General features: G+C 46.7%; 2 protein-coding genes and 1 long non-coding RNA gene across 4 annotated transcripts in view; 1 reads left to right on the plus strand and 2 right to left on the minus strand.

Annotated features, from left to right (window-relative positions):
- Positions 1–8,037: 8,037 nt before the first annotated feature.
- On the minus strand, positions 8,038–14,999 carry KCNJ2 (potassium inwardly rectifying channel subfamily J member 2). Its single transcript, XM_075111518.1, has 2 exons — positions 14,858–14,999; positions 8,038–9,823 (listed from the first exon to the last, which is right to left on the minus strand). The coding sequence occupies exon 2, from the start codon at positions 9,605–9,607 to the stop codon at positions 8,324–8,326; it is 1,284 nt and encodes a 427-aa protein (XP_074967619.1). The 5' UTR covers positions 9,608–9,823; positions 14,858–14,999; the 3' UTR covers positions 8,038–8,323.
- A 111-nt stretch (positions 15,000–15,110) lies between these two features.
- Positions 15,111–25,591, plus strand: LOC142065424 (uncharacterized). Its single transcript, XR_012663419.1, has 4 exons — positions 15,111–15,478; positions 19,885–19,960; positions 20,388–23,726; positions 24,698–25,591. It is a non-coding gene; the product is annotated as an uncharacterized LOC142065424 (long non-coding RNA).
- The window catches only part of KCNJ16 (potassium inwardly rectifying channel subfamily J member 16), a 48,982-nt gene continuing 38,880 nt past the window's right edge, over positions 15,523–25,624 (minus strand). The window contains exon 5 of one of the 2 annotated variants that reach the window (XR_012663418.1): positions 15,523–16,115. The gene's annotated coding sequence lies outside the window, so the exon portion shown is untranslated. Of the gene's footprint in view, positions 16,116–21,098; positions 21,623–25,624 lie in introns of those variants that run through there. The other variant, XR_012663417.1, reaches the window with a different exon arrangement.

The following is a 25,624-nucleotide window of genomic DNA, read 5'->3' on the forward strand; positions in this document are numbered from 1 at the left end:
AGAGAAAAATAACAACTTTTGATCTGCTTGTACCTTTCCAGTGAAAGTGAAGTCAGTGCAAGTATCAACAGGGGAAAAAGAAAAAAAAATTATTTGCTGGTCTGTCTTGAATTCTCTGTGTGCGTGCAAGGGACTCGCGCATAAATACAGGGTTCCTGGGAGCTAACAGCCACTGCACCGCTTCAGAATATCAGAAGACTTCAAAATAAAACTAAAGGGATATTATTTTTCTGAGTAACCCCAGGGTGAGATTCATCCCTGTTCATAAAGACCCTGTGCTGTTGAACTATAGAAATCTACCCTTTCCTTTTAACAGCCTATTATATATCAATTAAATGAAACTCTGATAATGATTTCAGTAGAAGCAGTGTCTTTGAGTTTATTAGTCTTGGGCTATAATAGCAGCCAGGTTTTTCTCAAAGCACAATAAACAAGAAATTTCTTAGGTAGTGACCTCACAGTGCTTTGGTTTGGTCTTTATTCACACGTGATCGTCAGTGTCTGCAGGCTGGAGCTGCGGGTTCCCAAGGCAGCGGTAGGAGGCTTGGGCAGCCCAGCGGCTCCGTCCCTGCTGCTTGCGGACTCCAAGCCAGGATGAAACACAGGCATAGCCATGAAGCACATTGCATGCCATGTAATGCAAAATAATTAATAAGTTCATTTGCATATCAAATATAGTTTATGCACAGCAAGACATTTTGCCTGTAGAAAAAAATAAAAAGAGTTAATAAAATATCAGTCCCGGAAGGCAAGAGCCTATGGCTTCCTACCTGCTGCAGCAGGGGAGGCCTCCCCAAGGAGCCAACGTCCTTCCTGCAGCAGGAGGGAGCAGGGTTTCCCCAGGGTACCCTCCCAGCTGCCTGGTTAGGAGGCATAACCAGAGCAAGGCCAAGCCTGGGCACACAAGACCTAATACTTGAGTTTGACCCTGGTTCCCAAGTTACCCTAAAATCTGCTGTAGGTGGAAGGTGCAAAGAGGAAGGTATCCAACACGGGCAGGAGATCTATGCCACAGCTCATGACTTCCCCTTGCACAGCTTCCCAACCAGAGTCATTCAGTAGCTATTTCACAGTTTAATGTATATCATTTGTAAGAGTTTCAATGTAGATTTTTTAAAATACTTTCCAGTATCTGTGCGTTGAAATCCAAGCCAGTAAGGAAGGAAAAGGCAAGAGCAGTAATTTTTTTTTTTTTAAGAAAAATATAAGATGTATATATTGCTGAAACAGGTATGTTTGTAGCCCCTTCCTGTCCTGTCCATCCAAAATTATAAAATGCATTTGTTTGCATATAACAACCTGGATTTGCACACTCAGTAAAGCTGTATTATGTGCTGGATTAAAGACTGTACTTCAGAGAAAACTTTGGAAGGAGAAAAATAATTATATTTTCAAGACTCATATTTCATTTTTATATTCTTGAACTTCCTTCACTTTTTCTGTCCTGTCGCCAGACGTTGGCAAACCAGCAGAAACATCTCCATGATCTGCAGGAGAGGACAAAGCAAAGGCAATGCATCAAGCTAAAAAGAAAGGAAGGCTTCAGGTGGCTGTGAGGGTTATAAAATGATGTTAACTCCTTACCAAATAAATTCTACCCTAGGCACATGATAAATGGAAGGATTTAGCTATGGATTTTGGCTCCATCTGGAGAACTGCCAAAAGGACGGAGCAGCCTGCTGCGGGTCTTGGTACGGCACAGTAGCCGGCGTTACCCCGTCTGCCCCTGACGCTCATGCTGGATGTGATGCGAATGGTTCCTGTGATGCTGCTGGTGTTCCCCTGGCAGCGTGTGCTCCCAGGACAGCGCTCCTTCCCTTTCTCCTAACAGAAGCAGCACAGGGTTGCCATGAGCAGCAACGTACTGCTGTCGCTGCCCACCTCTCAGCGGCCGTTGTTTCCATGTAGCTGCTCAATTCACAGAGGCCTGTTCCTGTTCCCTCACCTGGAACTTTGCAATTTTCATCTCAAACTCCACCAAGTGACTCCACAATCATTCAGCTGATTTCACTCATCCTCTAATTTCTGTGAAATGCCATTGCAGTTGGTACAGGTGGTGGTCAGAGCTTGGCTTTGCTTGGTGGCTGGGGAGTGCTGCAGGAGTCCTACTGCTGTTTGGCTTCCCCCGTGAGGATGCATGGCTTTTGTGTTTGCAACATCAACAATCCTGTTTGGACTTCCATCACAGCTTCTAGTCACAAACAGGTCTAAAAATTGCCAGTTTGTTGAAATTAGGCTGGACGAGTTATCTGAATGCAAGGGAAACAGCCGAATCTTGCACGCCAAAGAGCAAATGGAGAGAGAAGCAAAAATCAGTCTGTAAATTTTCCCTCCTAGTCTATCTCACACAGGTTTACCAAAGTACGACTCCTTACGCTGCTGCCCTGAGGGCTGCAGGAAGCTGTGGGGACCCTGTACGTGCGCTGACCCCCCCCCCCCCGGAAAGCTGAGCCCCATCCGCAAAGATCTGACAAGTCTGCGACACCGGGACAAACGAGCTAATCGAGACAAGGTAGGCGTTGAATCCCAGAGCGCATGTCTCATCCAAAACCTTCACTGCATGGTAATCTGCAACTGCCAAGACATCAGAACCACGAAATAGCCTCCCCTGAAGTCACAAGTTTAATTTAAACATTTTTAAAGAATAACCATTTCTTTAAATATCATTATACATTTTTGCACATCTAGAAACCGGCAGTCTTCAGCATGAGCTTGGCATGTCAAAAGAATCAGCAAGCGCTGCTGGTTTGACAAGAAAACTGGGAAAACAGGTAACAGTTGGTTCATGCATGTTTCTCTAATGCACGTTCCTGCGCTGTCTGCCGAGGGCACACCCCCAGCGAGCAGCAGGCAGTGCGGCCCGTATCCTGCTGCTGCTGGCATGCCAACACCCACGCTGTCATGTCTTCTGTGGCATTTTACTCATGCCATCTACATTCAGGTAGCATATGCTTGTGTTCTGCAGCGCATGCTTGATGCTTGCTGAATGCATCCAGCTAGTATGGGAAGAAGAGTTTAGCTACTACCTTGCTAGCTACCAAAATACGCTGCCTGTGTTTTGTTGCTATATTTATGCCGACTCCACTTGACCAGACGAGTGGGCCAGCAAGAGAAGGGAAAGGCGCTGACAGGAGAGGGTGCTAACGATTTAGGCAGCGGGAGCAGGCCAGGCAGAATATGCAGATAGTGGCCCCGACCCTCTGCCCCTGCGGCCATCTTCAAAGCCAGGGTCAGATCAGTGAGCGGCTCTCAGAGAGGATGCTTTTCAGTAGGGAGAATAAGCAGATCCAGGCCGTGACAGCTAATCTGTATGTCTAAATCCAGCCCTGTAATTATTATAAGCTTTCCAAGAGACCATTAGATTGGAAAAGCAAATTTGAATTTATAAATGGAGTCCTTCTAGATAGGGTCAGGGCTCCATCTGAGGCATCATTTAATAGCATTACAGACCGATAAAAAGTTTGAAAAATCAGCAGAGGGGTCAAAACTGCATTGAAATGCTTCACTGCCATCCTCAGCCATTGCAGCGTGTTTGATTCCGGTTAGATCAGCAGTTTTGAGCTGAGTCACAGTTGTGCAGCCTCAATATCTGCCCTGGAGGCCACACACAAACAGCAGGAAAGGAACTTTCCAACCCAGACAAATAAGGGCATTGAGTCTCTTTTCGGTTCCTCGAGGCTTGTTCCCATTACGCTTCCCCGTCCCATTACAGAAAAACCCAGCTCCGCACTTGTGACATCAGGCTCAGGGCTCCAGACAAATGAGGCATGTATGAAGATTACAGCGAGCGTGTTTGGAATGGAGCTGAGCTGAGGAGCATCGTTTCAATAAGGCGATGTTCCAGGCAGACATGAAACATGAGGATTTGAAGATGAGTTTCCTGCTTAATTTTTTAATCCCTTTCCAAATCTTTCAATGTGCTTGCTTATGCTCTTGTTTTATCCTTCCCCCACCCACCCCTTCCCCTGCTTTGTAGCTTATGCAGACTTTGAGCTTTTTTTTCCATTTCCTACAACCTGTAGCTAATGATCTGGAGCTCTGCAGTTCCAGGTATGACCTTAAGAAAGTCCCTCAGTCCCTCTGGGGCAGGTCTTCCTTCGGTGCAAGTTGCCTTACACCACGTGGTGTTTGTGTTCTCATCTGGGAAATAATGGTGGCATCACCTTTCCTCCTGCCTTTTGTCAGGGGAGAGAACGACCTGTCTCTTCCTAAAGTGCTCCAGACAATGACTGTGCTCAGACAGCCATAAACGCAGCTCTGTCATAACCTCCAGACCCATCTGCCCAGTTCATTTACATACATGCTGCACACACCAGTTCATTCTCCATTTTTTTTATTTAGAAATAATAAAATAAGACATAATATATAAAAATCTGTACAATCCACAATTTGTGCAGTACATTAGGAAGACTTTGATACAAAAAGGCTGCAAACAGGAAAATAGTAATGGACAACTGTCAGATGCCTTGATTGTTCACCTTACAATAGCTGCAGGCCAAAAGTCATTACAAAATCAGTTTCTCCTTGGCTGTGGGATGGCAACTATGCAGCACCCTTCTACTTTACAATGGTCGTGAGCAGCCATAATTTAAAGACATTACAGTACTTCTCAGTTTTACCTTGTAATCCATTATGAAAAAGAAGACCTAAGAGAACAAATAAAACATCTGGACCCTTTGTCTTTTCCAAGAAGAGCAAGTGCTAAACTAACAACACAGAAGTTTGTCATGGCTGGGAGAGAGTATCATTAAACGCAGCTAATAAGTAATGATTTCTACCCTTGCTACTTAACCAAGGACAACTCGCACGGAAGCGACAGAGGAAAGAAGAGATCCATCCCCACCTGCCTCGGAAATGCTTTTTGTCACTGTACGCAGTACTATGTTTTAGACAATGTGTCTCATTCAAGTATTTTCAGGGAAGGGCAGAAATAACATATTCCCCCCCAGACCCTAAGCGAAATACAGTATAAACCTTCTGTGCGAGCCAGTTCAGCCAACTTTATCCTTGATAAAGAAGCCGAACCAATGCCTGTTGGAGCCTGCGGGTAGAGCTCAGTCAGATTGAAGGGCCCCTAATGGAGCATCAGCTTGGCCCAGGATCGTCGGGAACTGAAGAACCGCTGTCTGTCTCTGTGTAGTCCTTAAAAATAACCATGTTTTTAAAAATGACTAACCCACTTTGCTGCTGTAGAACTGTGCTACAATAGTCTGTCCTATACTGGGCTTACCACGGCGCGTTGAGAAATAAAGAAATGATGGGCAAGGGGGAAGGGTACCATGGAGAGTACATTGCAGGTCTCTTTCTAGCAGCTTCCCGGAGCCAGAGGCTGAGTGCAATTCTGCAATGTAAGATTCAACTGGCAAAGACAAAGGGTTATTAAAAAAAAAGGAAAGGAATGCAGCAGAGAGTGTAATGGATTACCTCAATGCACATCCTCAACAAGACTAGCACTCGGAAAGCTGGTAACTTTTAAAAATGCCAGTAACTAGAACACGTTTTCAAATTAAAAGTCCATGCTTAAAAATAAATAAAGAGAAGTTCATAGCATTAGGAATCCTATAAGGCTTGCAAGTATTTGCTAAAAATCATGCTAACCGGTAGCATCTAGGTACTAGCTAGCCGAGACTGCCGAGCAGAATTTATACTTTTTGTGGCCTTTTCTTTTTTCTTCTCCTTGTCCTCCTTTACAGACTTCTATTTACATTTGGCTTTAAATATGAAAATACTTGATAAACTTTATAAAATGTACATTTTAAAAATATTTCTGAAAAACTGACTTGAAAAACAAAACAAAACAAAACAAAAAAAAACCCCAAAACCCCAAACCTCTGCACCAGAAATGTTAAGGGGGAGGGGATATTTTTTTCTTCTCTGAATTCCTTTTGCTTTAAAGAAACTGGCTGAATCCTGCATTTCCCCGTCCCCCGTCTCTCATCCCTCCCTCAAACATCTCAAGTATCATTTAGTGGGCGCACTCTGCACCTGGGGGATGCTGACCTGGAGAAGAGGTCCCCTTTCTCCGGCTCAGCCTCCCTTTTCCATCTCTTCCCCATTGCGTTTCATGCACCCTCTGTTCCACTGAATACTCTTTGGTTTCGTTATTTTCCTTGTACAAGAATATCACAATAGCAGCACTAGCAGCACTCAGTTGTCTTCACTACTGTTGACCCAGAAACTGCGATCAAATTGCCTTTATATGTTCAGCCTTTCCTTTCTTTTACGTCCCCCCACCCCAGTAACAGCCTTAGTACTTGCACTTAAATCATCTGCCCTCTCTAGTAGCCAAGTCTATGTTTACAATGTCGAATTTCCACAGTTTTGAACCCGCCCACTGTAGATACCATCTTATCAGAAAACATTTCATTGCAGGCATTTCTTTCAGGCAGGGCTGGAAGGGGCCAGAGGCCTTCACAGATATCTGTTTGCAGAAGACATTAGACCTAGAACAAGCTGTTTTTTAATGGCATACAGTGATCCAATACTGCAAGAGTTGACTAGGATTGTCGTCCCCACCACCACCCCTCGCCACCTGCTCCTCGGGGAGCGGGCGTGAAGTGCGGGTTTGCCGTCTCCTTGATCTTAGAGGCACAGAGAATTTAAAGCCTTCTGGGTGAAGGAGCCAAAATACCGCTAGAGCCAGAGCTTCACAGAAGGTCACAAAATCTGCTCAGAGCTCAGTGACGTCTCATCCACTGACCACTCAGTCGGTGTTTGCCAGGGAGAAGAAGCAGGGAGGGGATGGACCTCGCTTTGCAGCCTCATCCTCCCCAAATAACGCCTCTCCAAATGAGCTGGAAAATACGCTTTTTCTGATACCCTCGCCCTGCTGAAAAAGAAGCATTTTTTACAAAATGCTACAATCCCTGTGCCACTCCCAAGTGCTGTGTTGTAAAAGTTTTCTCTTTTCCTCTCCCTTACCCTCTCCCTTCCTCTTCAAAACCTCTTCCCGGGGATTTATCTATCGCTCGGCCCATCTGTGCCTAAACGCCTGCTCCAGCAGCATTAGCCTCTAGCATCGATCAGCAGCTTCGCGTGTCTCTGGCATAGGTTAACGGGTAACACAACAGCAGCCAAGGGGCTCGGGTCAGACGCCTGCAGCACGTCGGGGATGGCTCAGTTTTCAGGAGGCTGGGTCAGCGCTGAGGTCTAGCGCGGGTTTGGGAATGTGTGCGCTAACACTTGACCTTCTGCTGCAGCCCGGCCCGGCCCGCGGCCGGGGAGGACAGATGTTTGCTTGTTTGCTTTCCCCCAACTGCATTTCTCCTTACAAGAAAGGACGGGAATTTATTTCCCTACAGAAGGGAAGGGGAGGAGTCAGCTTTTAGAATAAGGTGCAAAATAAAGGTCTTAAAGAAAAGGAAAAAAAAAAAAAAAAAATCAAAACCAAAAAAAAGTGTCTGAGGTTTGAAATTTTTTTTGTTTAAAGCAGCCTGTTCCTTTTTTATTTTCTTTTTTTTTTTTTTCTTTTTTATTTTTAAAATAAACTCCGCTGTGCAAAACTCTGCATTTTCTTTGGTATCCATTTAGGTAGTTTTAACTTAGTACTTTTTCTTTGTACATATATTTTTTATTTTACTTTTCCTTTAGACAGAGAATTAAATTCTCGCCCCAAAAATCATAATTTTGCTGGAGGCTACTGATTGGCCTGATATTACCTAATGCCCCTTATGTAACTGGAAAGAGAGAAATTGATTCTAGCTATCAAACTACTGGCCTCAAAAGGAGTTTAGACTTTCTGGCAACATCGGCCTCTCTGAAGTGATCATGAGCTTTTCAACTCAAAAAGTTCAACACTGACTTTCTTTTTTTTAAATTACACAAGAGAAAATAAAAACTACACTGCAACAAAAATAACCATTTGTGTTCATGTAGTTAGCAGCAGCTTTTTAAAAAATAATTATAATAATAATAATAAGGCAGATTCTTGCCTTTGTTATGCCATTAAAAACATTCTTGTTCCCTAGAGAGAAGCATTCTGGAAAAAGTTGAAAAAAAATAATAATAACCCAACCAAAGCTTGCCTGCAAGTTCAAGTTTTGTAAAAAAATATATACATAATTTATTCTACAACATATGTGCCTTCTGTTCATACTTAGACATGTTTAGTGCTTTGTGTTTAGAGTTCATTTTCTGTCGCCCCTCCTCTGAGGACAGCCCTAAAACCAGCCTGGGTTTCTCAGGTCTGCTTGCCTTCACACCACTCTTCAACAGTACCGTTGTCTGAAAACTGTTCTGGGCCAACTTCTCAGGTCAACGTGCCTCTGACCGATAGGTTTGGTTTTTTTCCTTTCAACCAAAAGAGAGAGGAAGAGTTTGTCAGTCATATTTCCGACTCCCGCCGTAGTGGCCGTGGCTCTAGAGGCACCCCTGCTTGGTTGTGGTGGTCCATGTCCGGGTGGGTGTCTGTGCTCATGCTCTCAGGCACCCCAGTGTCAATCTCATCCTCCTCTTTGCTGGTGAGGGCCACTTCGTTCTCGTAGCAAAAGGAGTTTGCGTTAGAGAGAATGTATTTCTTTTCCGCTAAGTCTCTGGCACTACAGATGGGTGTGTTGGGCACTTCATATGTTTTGTGGAACCTCGAGTAGTCCACTTTGTAGTAGTTCTTCTCTTCAAAGAGTACAGGCTCGTAGCGGTGGCCCCAGAGGATTTCGTTTGCCAGATATGAGCTACGGCACTGGGTAGTCATGGCAGTAGCTTCCACCATGCCCTCTAATATTACTACAATTTCAAAGTCAGCATTGTCCATGTCTTGTTTGCTCAAGTCATACAAAGGACTGTCTTCATCTATTTCATGTACTATTGTAATCGGGGAGACCAGGAATATGCGGTCTATCCCACTGTCAAACCCTACATTGATGTCTATTTGATCCAAGGGGATGTACTCCCCTTCCGACGTGATCCTCGATTTGAGGAGCTGTGCTCGCACATGTGCCTCCACCAAGTGGCTTTTCCTCAGGTTTCCAACACGCCACATCAGGCACAGTTTTCCATCTCTCATGGCCACCACGGCATTGTGGCTGAAGACTAGAGTTTCATTTCTCTTTTTTGGCTTAGCCATCTTTGCCATGACAGCACCAATGATGAATGCATCAATGATGCAGCCTACTATAGATTGGAAAACCACCATGAAAACTGCGATGGGGCACTCGTCTGTGACACACCTGAAGCCATAGCCGATCGTGGTCTGGGTCTCAATGGAGAACAGAAAGGCTGCAGTGAAGCTGCTCACTTGAGAGACACAAGGTTTGTTATTTTCTTGATTCTCCAGATCGCCATGCAACAGCGCAATCAACCAAAACACACAGCCAAAAAAAAGCCAGGAGAGGATGAAAGTCAGGCAGAAGATAACTAGCATCCACCTCCAGCGGATGTCCACGCAAGTGGTGAAGATGTCTGCCAGGTATCGCTGTCCCTTCTCACCCACGTTAATAAACTGGACGTTGCAGTGGCCATCTTTTTTGACAAAGCGGCTCCTGCATTGCTGTCTGGTATGTACCTTACTCTTTCCATTCCCAAAGCCGTTGGCAACGGCCATGGTTGCCAGCTTCATGCCGTCCTCTTCCGAAGACACGATGCTGTAGCGGTTGGTTCGCACGCTGCCCATCACTACTGCTGTGGACTGAGGTGCTTCTGCTTTAGAAAACAGTCTAAGTTTCTGCAAAACCCTTTGGAGAAACAGTTTTGAAAGTTCTAGAGGAACACACACACACAGAAAAACTGGGGAGAGGCTGGAGTCCCCAAAAGCCCTTGGATCAACCAAGGACAGTCTTCTGGCATGCAGAGTTAGCTTAACAAGTAACCGTCATAGAGAGGGCATGGTCTGCAAGAGAAAGAGAAACGTCTTATTAGATCTTGGAGGAAAAGGATAAGGAATCAAACCTGCAAGAATCAAATAAAACGACCGCTGTGGACCTGTGGGAAGTTCCCTTGTTCTTAATGACAGCATTTTCCAGAACGCGCAAGTTCTGAGCACAGTTGTGGATTGACAGAAGTGACTTCATTACCACAAAGAAGGCATCGCTCCTCCTGCATGAAAGCTCTGAAGTGACCATGGCACACAAGTCCCTAAGCAATGTTCACTTTAAAGCTGGACATGCAAAGAATCTATCTACTATCTACAACCGTGCTGTCTGTTTATTTTGAAACAAACAAGTAGCTTTAACATCCATCTGTTCAAATATTAAACTGCTTCGGTATTTTAGTGACATACAGCATCTCCTGGATTGTTTTACCTACAACCAACAAGGGAGCACGTAAAAGGGAAGACAACTTGTCCTGAGAAAAGCAATAAACTTGGAAAATGCAAATGTCAGTAATTTCCATGAAATGGACATCACATATAGCTTTTTTTTTTTTTTTTAAATTAAGCTAAAAAAGGAGTTGTGTATGCCCTGCAAACGGCAGGAGTAAAGCCTGCAGTAGTTCCTCCTTAACTCCATAAATTCATTGGGATCTGTGCAGTTTTTACATTCACGTTAGGCTTAAGTTGTACAAAGCAAACTAAACCTTGTAATGACCCTCATCTGCTCCTGCTAATGCAACTAGCAAAAGGCTACGATGGATTAGGACTGGCAAGGCATCTTCGCAATGCCTTTGGTGGCAAGTACCAGCACCTTCGCCTCAGAAGCCTGAGGCAGCCAGTTCCACCTCCAGCAGGCAACGGTTCTGAGTGTCCCATGGGTCTTAAATGTCAGCAATTAAGACTCAGCAGAGAGGCTACAAAGTCTCCTTCCTGAGGGTAGAAGCCACCAAACTTGTTTCAGGGAGGTCTGGCTTAGACCCAGGTTTAGCTTTTAACAAGTGCGTCATCCATTAAGTCGTGTACTGTATATCAGGAAATGTAATTGAAATACTGCAGAGGAGAAGAGATGCATTAATGCAACTGTTCCATCCACACATGCACCCCATGGAGGAAATAAAACTAAAACCAAGCCACGAGGACTGCCTGCTGTCCATTTGTCATAGGAGAGGAGACTCAGTACCGTTTACAGTAGCGGGGGATTAAATCACGACGCTCTTTGTAAATCAATATTATCACAACTCATCCGAGTTTGTCCAAAACCCAACCAAACTTCAGCTACCGAGGAGCACGACCTCCACCCACAAAGCGGCTTCAGTACTCTGCAGCTCTTCCTCCGATTCATATTGGACAACAGCTGTAGATAAGAGTTGATCTCCCTTCCCAAAAGCAGCCCCTAAAGTCCTGCAGAGGTGTTCCAAAAACTCAAAAACTTGAGAGATTTCAAACAGTTTCTCAGCCCTCCCACATCCTTCAACCACACTGCAAGGGTTTTAGGTCAGCAAACACTTGTTAGGAAAAGAGCAGGTGACAACCAGAAAACAACATCCTGCTCGCCGTTGCACGAAGGCTGGTTTTCCCTCTACAGTCTCTTTAGGGTTTACTTTTACCTTCTCTTTTTTCCTCGCTTCTGTTTGTTGTGCAAGAATGCGTCCCAACGCCTACTTGCCAGATTAGTCATCTGTGACTTCAGCGGCGTACAAGACATTTTGGCAGCTTCTGATAGGTTCGGTAATGCTCGGGTTTGAGTACGGCTCTCAGCAACGTAGGCTTACGGGATGGTGTAGCTGCTCTCTTACTTATCTGGCTATCTTGCCTATACTGTGTAAGGGTTCGCCCTTTCTCCCTCACACCTTCTTAATCATGGTGTTTCCAATTCCTGTCAGGATATCATTCTCAAAAATACAAAAAAATTCTTTTAATGTCTACTGGAATTATTTTTTTTGGCTGAAAGATACTTTCATTACAAACCTGACCACAGGGGGAAAGTGAAAATACTGTTAATACAGTTCACACAAAAAACTTCATGAAAAAACATTGCACTGGTCTGCAAATCGATCACTTTTATAAACCACATCCTGCAATCACGGTCATGTTCAACTTCCACATTCAAAGTCTGTTTTGCTCCAAGCTGGTGGAAATACACAGCCTAAGAAAGGCTTCAAAATAAAGTGTTTCCTTTTTTCTTTTTCCCGCATTGTCTCTTGGATTTTAGAGGAAAACTTGCAGTGGCGGGAAAGATAAGCTGTAAAGTCTCAAGTGTCCGAATGTGCAGCACCCCCCATGAAAGTCTTGACCCGAGGACATTTGTTTGAATTCCACAAATCACTTGAAATCCTAACGCCAGCTTCCTGCAGCGAGCTGGCTGCATTTAGAAGTTTGGGACCTGAATTAGGTGTCATACATTGTCATATTCCTACTCTGAATGGCTGAGCACCTTCCACCTACTGCACCTCGCACAGCCTTGCGCCTTCGCTCTGCCCTTGGGAGCGATCCTGCACCAATTTGGCTCTAACGATGGGGGTGTGCCTGGGGGCACCCTCTGCTACCTTTATGGACTGCTTGAAGTTTATACAAGAAAGCTCTGGCATCCTCCACCGCAGCATAACTGCCTTCTTTCACAGCACATTGCCTCTCTTCCTTGTGAGTGCTTGGCGCGGGGAGGATGCCGGGATGGGAGCGCGGCCAGCGCCGTGTGCAGGGACCGGCCAGTGCAACACAGCGGGTCTGATCTTGCTCCCGCTCGTGGCGGCACAGGCCCTGTAAAAGACCCGGTAGATCCACCGGCTGCCTGATCGCACACCTGACCGGTGGTCACCCTGACTTTCACAGCGAGTTTTAGCAGAGGTTCCCCCAAAAATCCCAGAAACAATCAAACTAGCATGAAAATCCAATGGTACTTCTTATTTTTCTAATCCACCTGCTGCCTAAAGGCAAAACAAGTTTTTGCTGCCCTGCACCCCGTTATGAGCTGTTGGTGGCAGCAAAGATGCCAAGGTAGCGTGGGGCCAGCCCCGCAAACCTCACCAGACAAAAGAAGCCACCCCAGTACCCCCCAGCCAACCCAAATCTTTGTTTAATTGGGCCCAACACACTGCAGCCAGATCCACGCACGCACAGAGCTGTAAATCCAATCATCACTAGGTGTGCTGTTATTATTAATTCAGACTGCCTTTCCTCCTAGAAGCGGATACAGGACTAGAGCAATGCAGCTTGTAATTACCAGCACTGGCACCGACACAGCATTACCGGGAAGGGATGAGATTGGATAGGAGAGCCCCAGGGTTGCTCTGCTGCAAGGAGATGCTTGGAGGAGCAGAGAAAAACGGGGCTGCGCTGCATCTGCAGCATTTCTGAACCAACATCTGTGCAAATGCCGCGATGAGGAGCCCAAACCCCCACCTTCCCCTTAGCAAGCACCCCCTTCAAGGTCTCCCCCCAGGAAAGACATTCACACCGCACATCTGAACTCCGCGACGAACAGCTCGAAGGGAATTTGCGCAGGAGGTTTAACACTGAGCAAAAACTCTGAAGTGCAGAAAGAGCGGGGCGGGGGGAGAGAGGAGCACTAATGAGGACTCGGAGCAGTTATTCCCAGGCCGACGGCGCACTGCCCTGCAGAGCCAGCCGGGCACACGCTATTACCAAGAGCGCACCAGCACTACCTTAGCCAAGCGCCTTCCCCTGCTGCCCTCGGAATAAACAGAACAAAGGAGCTACTCGCACCAGCGAAGCCTGGTTCCCACAGTCCCCGCGCCCTCGATGCTGGGCACAGCCAGCCCCAAAACCTTCCTCCAGACCCCTGCGTTACTTAAAAGTCATTCCCCAGGGCTCCTCCACTGATTTGGGTAGGACTCAAGTTACACAAAGCGGTGAGCTGCCTTCAGGAGAAGAGTCTGTCCTTTGCGATCAGGCATCGGCGGGGAGGGAAGAGGTTAAAAAAAAAAAAAAAAAAAGAGCAGATGATGTAGGGAAATGGGTGCGAAGAAATCGGAGAAAGGAAAGGACAAGTGGTGTTTGCATCTGCTGTCCTGCAAAGGAGCCGAGTTCAGGATATTTCTAGCCGATGACAAAATAACTACAAGTGAAACAGCCATCACCAGGGGGTGTACTTGGTGCACCGGCTGTGAGGATGGAAAAGCAAACAAGTGTAAAGGTAAGGCTGAAACACAGAAACAAGTGCCGGCTGCCTGCGGGCTGCAGAGGTGGCAGCGGCTGGGGAAGCCCGGGGGTGCGGGTCCCGGCTCAGCCCCGGCCCCGGCCCCTGCGGGTCCCGCCTGCCCCGGCCCCGGGAGGATGACAAAGCAGGCACCGAACCCCGCAAATAAATCTGCCGCTCCTTATCAGTATTTTTTCCTTTAACTGTCATGAACTAGGCTGAAACAATACAGTCTCTTCACAAGCTCCCCAGCTGCAATGGGTTAGTGGTTTGTTTTTTTATTTTTTCCTATTTTTTTGGCAGGAGGGTTAAAAATAAAAGAAAATCCGCCGTTTGCATAATGCCAATGAATGAAGTTACAGGTTCATTTCACACCCCTCTAAAACATTCCGGGCACTCCTTTCAAAAACACGCATCTGATCGCTAAGACTCGATACTTTTGACCTCTCTCTTGCACAGGAAACAACAGGCGAGAAGAATGGAAAGGGATGGAGCGGTGCTACTTCTGCGACGCGGAGTTGTCATGCAAACTTCCAGCCCTTCCCCAGAATAAAATATCTCGGGCGGGGGGAGCAGCTGGTGCATGGAAAGTTATGAACATAAACAGATGCTGCAAGCAGATGCTCGAGTGTTCCCAGCATACCTATCTAATTATTTTAGGCACTGAGAATAGCTCGTGGATGGTGCATGAGAAACGCAGGAGTTCCCCCTCCGAACGGCTGTGCCGAGGCGTGCGACGCAGTCGCCGACACGGAAAGCTTTAGCCCGGGAGCGTCGCGACACGGTGCGCGCCCCGGGGACGGCTACCGGCGCCTCGCCCTACGCGGCACCGGGGGGGCCCTCGGGGGCGGCCGGGGGGGCGTCCCGAGGAGATGTAGAGAGAAGGCGCTCCTTACCTGCCGGCGGCCTGAAAGGAGGTGCTTATAGAGTTAAAAGGGTGTAAGATCCAGCAGCTGGGGGGACGCAGCAGGCCAACCCCGGTGCCCGCCGGCCGCCGCACCGCTTGCAACTGAGCCACTCAATGAGCCGCTGCCCCTCTTTTGCGGGCTGCCATGTGATGTTTAATAGCGGCTCCGCCGTCCCCGCCCTCGCCGCCGCCCCGCACCAATGGGAGGCGGGAGGCCGGGCCGCGCCGAGCCGAGCCCGGCCGAGCCGAGGGCGGTGGGGCCGGGTGCGGGGGTGTCCCGGCGGGACGGGGCGGGGGGTCCCGGGGGAAGCCGCGGGAGCCGGTGTGCGGGGGGTGGGGGCGGCCCCGGGCACTGCGGGGAGGCCTCGCCGGGCGCCCCAAGGCGGGCAGCGCTGCGGGCTCCCCGCGCCCCCTCTTGCGCCCGCTCCCCACGGTGCCCCCCGGCTGTGCCCGCGGGCACCCGCACCTGCCACGGGTGGGTGTCCCGTGTCCCCGCACCGAGAAGGGCTTTTGCAAGGCTTCCCTGGGCACTTGGGAAGGTCCCGATGGGAGCTGTATGCCTACTCGCTCCAGCTTTCCTGACCCGGGCTGGTGTCCGAGGCCCCGTGCGGTAAGCCAAAATACCAGAGAGAGAAGAGTTTTGTTCCTCTGGTTCCTTTCTTTATTTCAGTGGAGGGAAATGCTGAGATGTGGGGGTAGCTTGTCACAGTCGCCCGACCCTAACGCGCACTAGAAGCAAGTCAAGCATAACCAAGCACAGCTATTAATCTTAACATCCTCCTCTTTCACTAAAACCGAACGTCCCTTCCAAAACAAGAGCTTTGATCCCTGAACTGAGATCTTTCGGAGCAAGGCTGGACACAAGAGAAGTACACCCTTTGGCTGCAGTACATAGGATCTGTTTCTTTGTTTCATAGATCACCTGTGGCAGCTCGATCCGCAGGTGGCTGGCCATTGTTGAAATATGCAGAAATCTAAACGATTTTTAATAGCTTGTCCTCCCTACAGTGGACGTGGCCTAAGACAAAGAAAACAAGGGTGAAACGTCTGGCTGCGAGCCTTGCAGGAACAAAAACAGCCCTGTAAGCACACTCCGAAGTTTGCCAAACTCCAGCTCTGATGGACAGTGCAGGAGTGTTAGTTTCCGAGGCAGGTGTCCGCTGCTGCCGCCCTCTCCTGCTGCCCTCAGAAAGCCGAGGTCCCGAGTGCCAACAGCTGAAACCCACCAGGGAGCCCTGTGCGGTGCGCTGGAAAACAAAGAGCGAAGGTGGCTGCTGAATGCAACGGTTACCGGCCACACGAGGCTTTAGAGATTGGCACAAGCACCTTGCGTTGCACCCAGGGCTGCAGCGGTAGCCTCTGCAACACTCAGAAAATGGGCGCTGGGGATGCTTCTGGGACAAAGACTGTTAATCAGCAGTCAGGTCTTCTGCCTGGAGCTGCTGAGGGATAGACTGGTCCAAGCGGGTTGGCCACTCTCCTCCGGGGAGCTTCCTTACAATGCCCAGAAGAGGCTATAAGCATGATCCCTACTTGCCGCAGCAATGCCAGTGCCTGCAGTCACTCGTAGCTGCTTAAACTCTCCTCGTCCTCCCCATTTGTTTCCTAAGTTTACAACTCTGACATTAGCTGTCTGTAAGCACTCAGTGAAAATGCATTGCCCAAATGCTTTCTCATGGACTAGAGGCTTTAGGAACACATTCCTCATAGAGCTGCTGCACAGTTTGCACTGACTGCCATTACTGTCACTTACAATATTTGCCGAGTTCCCCATACTCCGAATGAGGAAGCACCGCATTGTTGCAGTAACAAATACAATGGGCAAATGCAACTGGTTTTAAAAGTCCCCAGTGTTGTGTGTGCAGGATACGCAAAATCTACATGATGGGGAGAGGGGAAGAAAAGGCCAGTGCTTGTGTATATTGAGCAATCTGGCATGTTGGGCAATCATACTGTTTATCCTGGGTGTCTGTAAATTTTTAAGTGCAAGAGAAGTCCTATAACACAGGTAAGTTTCTTATGAATGGTGAATCTGGAAAAAAAAAACCTGTAAGAGGGAATGGCTGCAATTCTTTTATTCATTCAGTGAGACAAAGATAATTAAATCCACAGGATTTGCAAGCCATAGGTACAAATACTACACAATTCATGTACCTGCATCAGAGAAAAGAAGCCCCCTCATTCCTCTGAGCGTACGTCTGCTTCCTACGAACAGCTAAGACAGCAACAATTTGACCCACCTTGAAGAAATAGGTGCTCCTCTACATGTAAGTGGAATAAAGTAGATCTGTGACCCACTAATGCTGAGGTGCTCTGCTGAGAATACGCGCAGTTTGCTGGGGGGTGGGTTTGACAAATCTCTGCACAATATCCACAAGATGTTACAGACTGCAGCCTGACCTTGCAGACTCTTACTCAGCCTTTACTCATGCGAACCGACTGATAAAGACTACAGACCTACTAGGCCCAGAGACCCCAGATCCGCCGATATGAGTAAGGCTTATTCACAGCAGCACAGACTTGCAGGTCAAGCCACTAGGAATTTCCTACTGAGGAGGGATACAGCATATACATCACGACTATTTTACAGCTTTTTTAAAGTCGGAACAGCTCTGCCCAGAAAGCTCTTCTCAGAATGAAGCATCAATTCTAATCTGATAATGAGAACTGTAACAAAGCAGTCTCTCATCTGAATGGGCTTCAGCAACAGAACTACTTCCAAACTCCCAAACAGGGAAGTTGAAGTTACAAGAAAAGTTTCTAAAAAACCCTTTCCTGTTGCAACAAGCCAGGACAAAGAGGGTGAGTGGCAGCTGAAGACTTAACCCTCAAGAGTGAGTAAGGGTTTGTTTTCCTTCTCTCAGTTAATGGTTTTCTCATTTGAGGTAGTCTAGCTCCAGGAGTCTCTTACTGCCTCCCTGCAGAGCCTCCTGGCTGAAATACTGGAAGAGCTATGTGAAATGGTCATAGTCTGAGGAGTTTTCAAAACCAGAATCTGCAGAAGAAATGGTATCAAGGGGTAAGAAGGGCCCTGGGAAGGCAGAACATTCCTATTTCATACCAATGTAGGTGTAAAAGGAGCCAGCAACAACGTGGGGTGCTTTTTCTTAGATAAATCTCAGCGAGGCCATATCAGTGAAAGAAGGGGTTTTTCTCCCCACATTTTCTGTTTTCTGGTATCATTTTCACTTTGCCCATCACATCCACCCTGTCCCTCAGTCTTGCAGAGATCTGCAGATGCCCTGTGGAAGCAAATCTGAGAGTTGTATTGCAGGCATAGTCCTTGCCAGCTGGGACCAGAGGCTTTAGCCCCCGTCTTACTGCATGGGAGATGTTATTAAATTGCTTTTTCTGTCTTGGCGGTGAAATGACCTAATTATCAGATTGCATTAGGCTTCATCTCTTGAAGTGGCCAAATCTGCTTTGGTTCTCAAGGATTTTATTGCCAGCAGAAAATAGCTTAATTGTATTGTACTCACAAAGAAAACATGGTCTGGTAGAATCAAAGCAGTTGGTTTCCACAAGATGAGAAGAAATACCATAAATAACGCGTTGGTCTTTTTTTTTTTTTTTTTGGGTCTCACCATTTCCATGCATGTAAACTGGCATAAGTTAGCCTTTCTTCTCTAACCGTTAAGTCAACTGGAAAAAATTCATCAGGAAAAGGTGGTTTCCCAATCACAGTAAACCCCTGGGGTTTAGACATTAACTGGATCTTTATAGGTCTAATGCTGGGATCTCCAAGGGAAAATGGAGCCACACTGGTAACAGAAGGAATGGGTAAATCCAATGAACCTTCCACAGAGAGAGGGTTACATGTTTGATAAGACTTGAGAGAGCAAATAAATATATTTTGTACTTTGCAAGCAAATAGGATATACAGATGTGCAGCCGGTGACACAGTTATATTGGATGATAATAATGTGTTTGTTCATAGAAGGGATGAAATATGACATAGGAAATGGAATTGTTTTATATATCTGGGAATAGTGGAACTCACACGCCATTCACATTTTTTTCTCTCTTTCTTTCCCTCATACTTTGTGTCCAAAATCTTTACTTAAGAGTTCAGGCTGGCTTATTTAGTCTTATTCTAAAGTCAAATCACCATTCAGTGACTATATTTTTTTAAAAATTAACTATATACTTTCAGTCTTTGCTACTGCAGATGGTGGATGAGAGAAGCAAGGCGAAGAAATCTCGAAATAATGAATTACAAGCAGCAATCCATCGCTAACAGTAACTGTATATAACTAGCAATGCAACACCAACCCAAGAAGTTCTGCCAAAGAAAAACTTATTTCCAACACCGTATCCATGTGGCTCGATTCTCGCTAAATGAAGATGCCTAATTTAAAGGAACTTTAACTTCCAGCTAAACTTTCAGACCCAATGAAGTATGACAAATACCTGTTGGTAAAAAGTGAGCTGTCTCAGCTCTCAACACATGCTTACCTCTGCAGGAAACGTTAATCTGTTGTTTGATGTACACCTTGCACATGCTTTATTTTCTAGAAGCCTTGCTGTAGCAAGACAGTTGTACTACCATTTGATGATCTATTTTCACGATTTAGGATTGTGGTTAATCGTTCAGAAATGCAATAACCTCAAGGTACATCTAGCATTGTTTGTGACTTGGCAATATTCTATGTTTTCCCTTGTTCATCCATCAGTCACTGTGGCAATTTCCCCTCCGAGGCGGCAGTGGGGAATGTATGTTTGGATTAACGAGAAAGACATTAGTGTAAGTGATAAAACTGTCCAAGCAATTACATATTAATAAGGCTAATATTTTCCTATTAATCTCAAAGTTATCTAATGATCTTCCATCATTCCCATTCTTTGGATATCTCAAGGGAAAGGGAGTTAATGGTTAATAAAACTTGCCAGGGTGGTGAGAACATGCCCATGGAGCTGACATCGGGATCTTGACAATTCCTGGAAGGAAAAGGGTTAAGAGCCAGCAACTTACACATACAAAACTGTGTGACCACGCTTTCATTCTCTTCCCTACAGCTTCAGTTGCTAGTGTTACTGGCCTGCCAGGTTTTCTAAAATCAGGATAGGCTCACGCTCAGCTGAACAGAACAGGGTAAGAATATCTTTGTATTTCTCTGGCTTGCAAACTTTTGGTTATGTAAATATTGTATGTAAGCAGGAGGGCTCTCAAGGGAGTAGATATGATTCATAGGTTTTTCAGTGAGTACCCAACTGTGGGCTGTCACTAGTCAAGTCACCTACTTGCTCAGAAGCCCACGTGGTGCTCAGCCAGCTTTCAAACGTCCATCTGCAGAGTCCGCTGTGCTCATGGCCAGTGGCTGGGTCCCACCGCGCAGGCCGGAATGAAACCTCAACCTCCTGCCTTGGGGGTTGTCGGAGTTTGATGAGTTGATCCTTATAAATGGTGGTTAGCTGAGGTGTGAGGGTGGGGAGAGCTGCAAGGGGTAAAGATGTGTTTCTGGCCTGCTTCTCTGCCCCTGCAGCATCTTACCACCACCGTTTCTGCGTGTTCTGTGCAGGATGAGGAAGGGGCAATGATTACAGAGCAGTGTTTCCTCTAATTTCACCATGGATGTAAGAGGAGGGATGAAGCAGAGATCTGCCCGGCCTTTGTCACCGTGCATGTGCCGCCAGAGGCAGAAACGTGGAAAATTTCCAGCGGGAAGGGGAGCGGCAAGAAAGAATAAAAAGCCAATTGCAGTAGAAAGATCTAGAAACCTTTCATCTTTTCTAAGCAAAATTCATGCCAAGTGCATGCCTTTTCTGCACCTCTCCTGCTGACCTATTTGTGTTGCGCGACTTGGTTCACCAAAGTGATTCAGGTTGGGCAGCTTCACTTTCTTAGGTGACATTTGGCAGTTCCTGAGAGAAAGATGATGTGAAATATGTGGGCACATGATGAAAACTACTTCCAACAGCAGAAGACTATACCCAGAAGTGACTCAGAGAACCTCTGTTAAAACCCTACGTGTTTTTCCTGCATTGCAATGTGCTGAATGCCATTTATCATCACTGAACTTATCACCTATCAGTGTATCCCTCTAGTGAAAACTGCATTTATAAACTCAGAAGTGCCTGATTTGTGTTAACACCGCATAAACTACTGCTCTCCTTACTTTCTCACACTTTTTATTGTAATATATTAGCTTAGATGCAAATGTCCTCAGTGTTTTCTATCAGTTTCTACCAGAACATAGGAATTCGCCCGGACTCCATGGCCACAACATAAGTGACAATATCAGAGTTTATTTTCTCTCCTGGAAAGCAAATAAACTTTGCTAAAAACAAAGAGTTAGATCATTGGCCACTGTGGAAGGAAAAACGCAGTAGAAAACAAGCTTAAGCTTCCAGAAGGAGCCAGCACTGTGCTTATTTACATCAAATGTGAACTTCCATCGTGATGGCAGCGGTGCAGACCACTCCCTGACAGGAGACTGGTGGCTGTCGGTGCATTTGTGCTGGCTCTTTCAAAGCCCTGTCAGCTCTGACGGAACGCAGCAGTTCCTGTACCGGGTCTGCACGTGCACCAGGAGGGTCCTTGAGCTGCTGGCGCTGGCGTGGAGCAGTGCCACCTTGACTGGGAGAGCCTGGGGACCTTCCACAGCCATCACAGCATCTCTTCTCCCCTGTGCCTGCACTTCCCTGGTCAGGAAGCCAAGGAGAGCCTGGCCAGGAGACACGCCATCCAGGCAATCAGAGGAGTAGATTGCTGGCACAAAATGGCAGTTCAGCCCCGCTCGTAACTCCTACGTGGCTGGGAAGGAGGTAGACAAATTAGATTAGCTGGCATCTTTCTAAATTTCCCTCAAAACTAAAATTGAACAGATGAGTAAAACCAAACCAAGCTCAAATTGTTGGTTGAACTTCCTGATATTGTTTTTAACTGATTAGTTGGACCAGCCCTCCAAGGCCCGCCCACTGAAACACCTCTGTCATTTGAAAAATCTTTCGTCAGAGAGGAAATAATCTCCAGCAAGTAAATGCCACAGCTTCCTTTCTTCTGCTATCATGATCTTGTTCTGCTTATTTGCTTTTCTGATGCCATTTTGTGCCTCCAGGCTAAATTCTGCCTTTCATTTATATGCAGACGTGCAGGGGAAGAAGGACTCCTCACCCACCCTTGGGCATCCTGCATTAAAATCTGGGCCAAACTGCATGTCCTGTGCTCTGTTTTGGCCTGATCAAGATGCATAGAGAGGGAAAGCATGGCCACAGAAGGAGGTTCTGCCCTGTTTTGCACTACGAAATGTGGCACCTCAGAAGGCATGAGCCATGCGATTCTTTGTAATCTCCCTAATACTTCAAAAGTTGGCTTTGATCCTCTGATATTATTTGAGCTAATGCCCAAACCCTATTAAGCAACCTTGTGACAGAGACTGGAGGGGAAAGGATCACGCCATTTCCCATCAAGTATTAAAAGATCAGTACAGAAAGTCGTAAAATGATGAAGTTGATGCAGCCCGTAGTGACTGCGAGAGCCGGTGACGTCATGGTCCGCTGACGACATCACAGGTCGCAGGACCCGGTGCTTTCCCAGGGCTGTCCTTGCTCTTCACACATGCGAATGGGTGCTGCAGATTGCCTGGGAGGGGGCAGGGCTCGCTGCCTGCGGGCTGGGCTGGCACAAGGTAGCATTTTCGGCAGTTTGTCGTTGGCGTAAAGCGATTTGCAGGAGCGTGCTGCCAGTCCGTAGCTCACGAGGAAGACAGGATGACTACAAGAAGTCCACATTCCTCCTGAGACGCCTCAGACCAGAAAACCACCTTTATTCGGAGCAGCACTGCGATACATGTTTCACTTTAATCTAAGCACACACTTGGGAGCCAAATGCCTGCTGAGGCCATCGGTGACATGCTCGGGCAGAGGGAACATTCAGCACCCAGGTTCTGACTATCTTAATTTGACAAAGGCCAGAGATCACATGTAGAGGCGATCAGTGGCAAAGAGTAAAGAGTGAGAGAGCAAGCGAGAGAGACAAAGAGAATGAACAGAGGCTCGTCATGTCGTTTGTTACAGTACTGGAAGGTGCTTGTGCTCTCTGACAGCAAAGGTGACATAAAAAACCTTTGCAGAACAGACCAGACCAGAGCACAACGGGCTGGCTTTGTACATATTTCCTGATGGGGTGACTCCAGTGCTTAGGATCGAGTGCCAACAATGCCAATCATTGATGAGTCTTCTGTTAAAAAAACAAAACAACACACCAAACCCAAACAAAAACCCAATCCTCCAGGTTTACAGAAGTTAGGAATCACCGGCCACCTCATGTTCCCTTAATCGCCGCCCGTGATGCTGGTCACCAGACCCACCAGTGAAGCCAGGATGGGCGCACAGTTAAGGTGAGCATATTTGAAAGCACCAGCGAATGCTGCAGAGAGCTGTTTGCTGTGCATTATTCACACTTTTCAAGCTCTGGCAAATTGCTTTTCCTCTGACCATACTTCACTGTAATTTTTTCAAGCTGAACTGGTTTGGATAGAATAAAAGCCTGTTCTGAATCTTCATTAGAAATTTCAATTGACTTTGAATCTTTTTCGAAGGTCCAGAAAGAAACAGAAGACTTTCAAGCATCTTTATGCTTTTGGTGTCTGGAAGTGGCTTCTCTCACAGGAGAGAAGAGAAAAGAAGCAGATCTACTGGAGCAATTTAATCTGTATAAGGTAATTTACCGCAAGGCAACACTTCAGTACTCACTGCTTTTATTTTCCAGCACACAAGTATCCTTGACCTCGCTCTTCTCTAGCCTCAGTCATGTTTCGGCTGTCTCCTGTAAGAAGAAGCCTCCCCAAGGAGCAAATCTACAAGTCACAGTCCTGACTTCCTTTGCTCAGAAAAGGACCCAGAAGACTGGATCAGCGGTATGTATCTCCTCACTTTATATGGTTAGGCTGTTCCAGCACTTTCATCATCTCAAGTAAAATTAGCACTATAGTAATTACCCTGGGCCAAATATGCAGCCGGTGAAAGTGCACATATTTCAGAGGGATGAAACTTGAGATGGAATTGGCAGGCACCGTCCCCTTTTATTAAGGCTAACGTAAGGAAAGTGATGGGAGCTATTTCCGTCAACATGCAGCCATACACTCACACGCTCTGCTGTGATTTTCCCTGCTAGAGCTTCGCACCCAACTTCCCGAGGGTTGCTAACGCCTGCGTAAGGTCTTCCAAATCACCCCTCCACACCTTTGCTGCAGACCAGATGAAAGGAGCTCTGTGGGTTTTGGTCTTCTGAACTATCACCCATAGGTTTGCTGGAGGGTGTTGGGAAACGGCTTGTGGCTGGTGGTGTGTAAAGGTGTGCAGGGCTGATGTTTCCTGGGATTGCGAAGAACTAGTTTTTGATGGATTTACCTGGTACTTTTCCAAAAAGAGGGATAAAATGGGAGGAAAGAGAAAGAAGACCCAGTGAGGCAAAGCGTTAAGGGCGCTCTGACAGAGCGGTTGCCAGCTCAGGGGTGGCACTCTGCTGTACCCTCACAAATGAAACAAGTGACAAGAGAAAAGTGGATTTTTTTGCCTATGGAAAAAGTGATAACTGAAGAGAAGGGGTTGTAATCAGTATACGCAGTGAGTAATCCCAAGAACTACAATAAAGTACTTACCAAATTTTGTTTCCCGACTCACACCCTACCACAGGTCACTCTGGAAACTGTCCCTTTGAAATTGGTGGGGTCACATTTACTTACCATGAGTAAGGCCCTTGACCTGGGCGGGCGAGGAAGGGTGCCCTTTGGGTACACTCACCAGGGTCTTTTTTGATTTCCACTTGGAGATCTGAAATGAGACCTACCCATTTATGCGTAATTCCTCTTTTTCACGCCCGGTTTAGGGCATGGCTATCACAATGAAGGATTTATCAGTCAAAATTTGAAGACCTGCAGCACAACCGAAGGGCAGCTCTCTCAGGACGGCGTGCTAGTGACACCCAGCATGGGCACGTCCCCGAGCCACAGGACGGAGCAGTGGCATGGGGGAGGCTTTGGGACTCTCCCCTCTCTACTGCCGTTTTGTACAACAGTCACATATAGGCTGTCCGCTCATTTTGGCACCTGGACGAAGCAGAAATCGTGCTGAACGAACATCAGACCAAAAATAGTCCCTCCCCTGTCAGGCAAGTCTGAGAGAGACCCTGTGATCAAAGATGGGGAAACACGAGGAACAAATACAATGCCCAGTAGTCGCAGCAGACCAGCTGCCTGACAGTTGTGGAGCTTCCTACACACGCCGCTGCGAAGGAGAGCCTGAAGAAAGGATGTGAAGAAGGATGATGATATAGATGGTTCAGCAGATGTTTAACTGGAGCTACTCCCATGCGTGAGAGAACGCACGAAGCTGTTTAATGGAAAATGTGCGTTCAGAAGTGGACATGGCACTGAATATGAGATAATTATTAAGGCATTTCTATTTTGGAGCCCTTCTGTGTGTAGTTTTACACAACAAACGTTAGCGTTGCCTTTCTACACGCACACACGTTCCCTGGTCCAAACAAACAAGCGGCTTTTTGCTTCTTGTCACTGATACCTCTTGAAGTAAGTATCTTTGGCCACAAATAGATCATTGCCCTATTTGAAAAGTTCCTAGTGGAGCGTAGCCAGTTTTGACCGGCTATATATACCTAGGCTGGCAAATCAAGCAACCTCTCAGCTTTTGCTGCTATATATAAAGAGGAATGATATAGAATGAATCAGCTGGGCAGAGCACGTGTCAAATCAATTTGTGTACCAAAATCATTTTCTTTTTGAGTTTGATTTATTCT

Source organism: Phalacrocorax aristotelis, chromosome 16 (genome assembly GCF_949628215.1).
Source record: "Phalacrocorax aristotelis chromosome 16, bGulAri2.1, whole genome shotgun sequence".
NCBI lineage: Eukaryota > Metazoa > Chordata > Aves > Suliformes > Phalacrocoracidae > Phalacrocorax > Phalacrocorax aristotelis.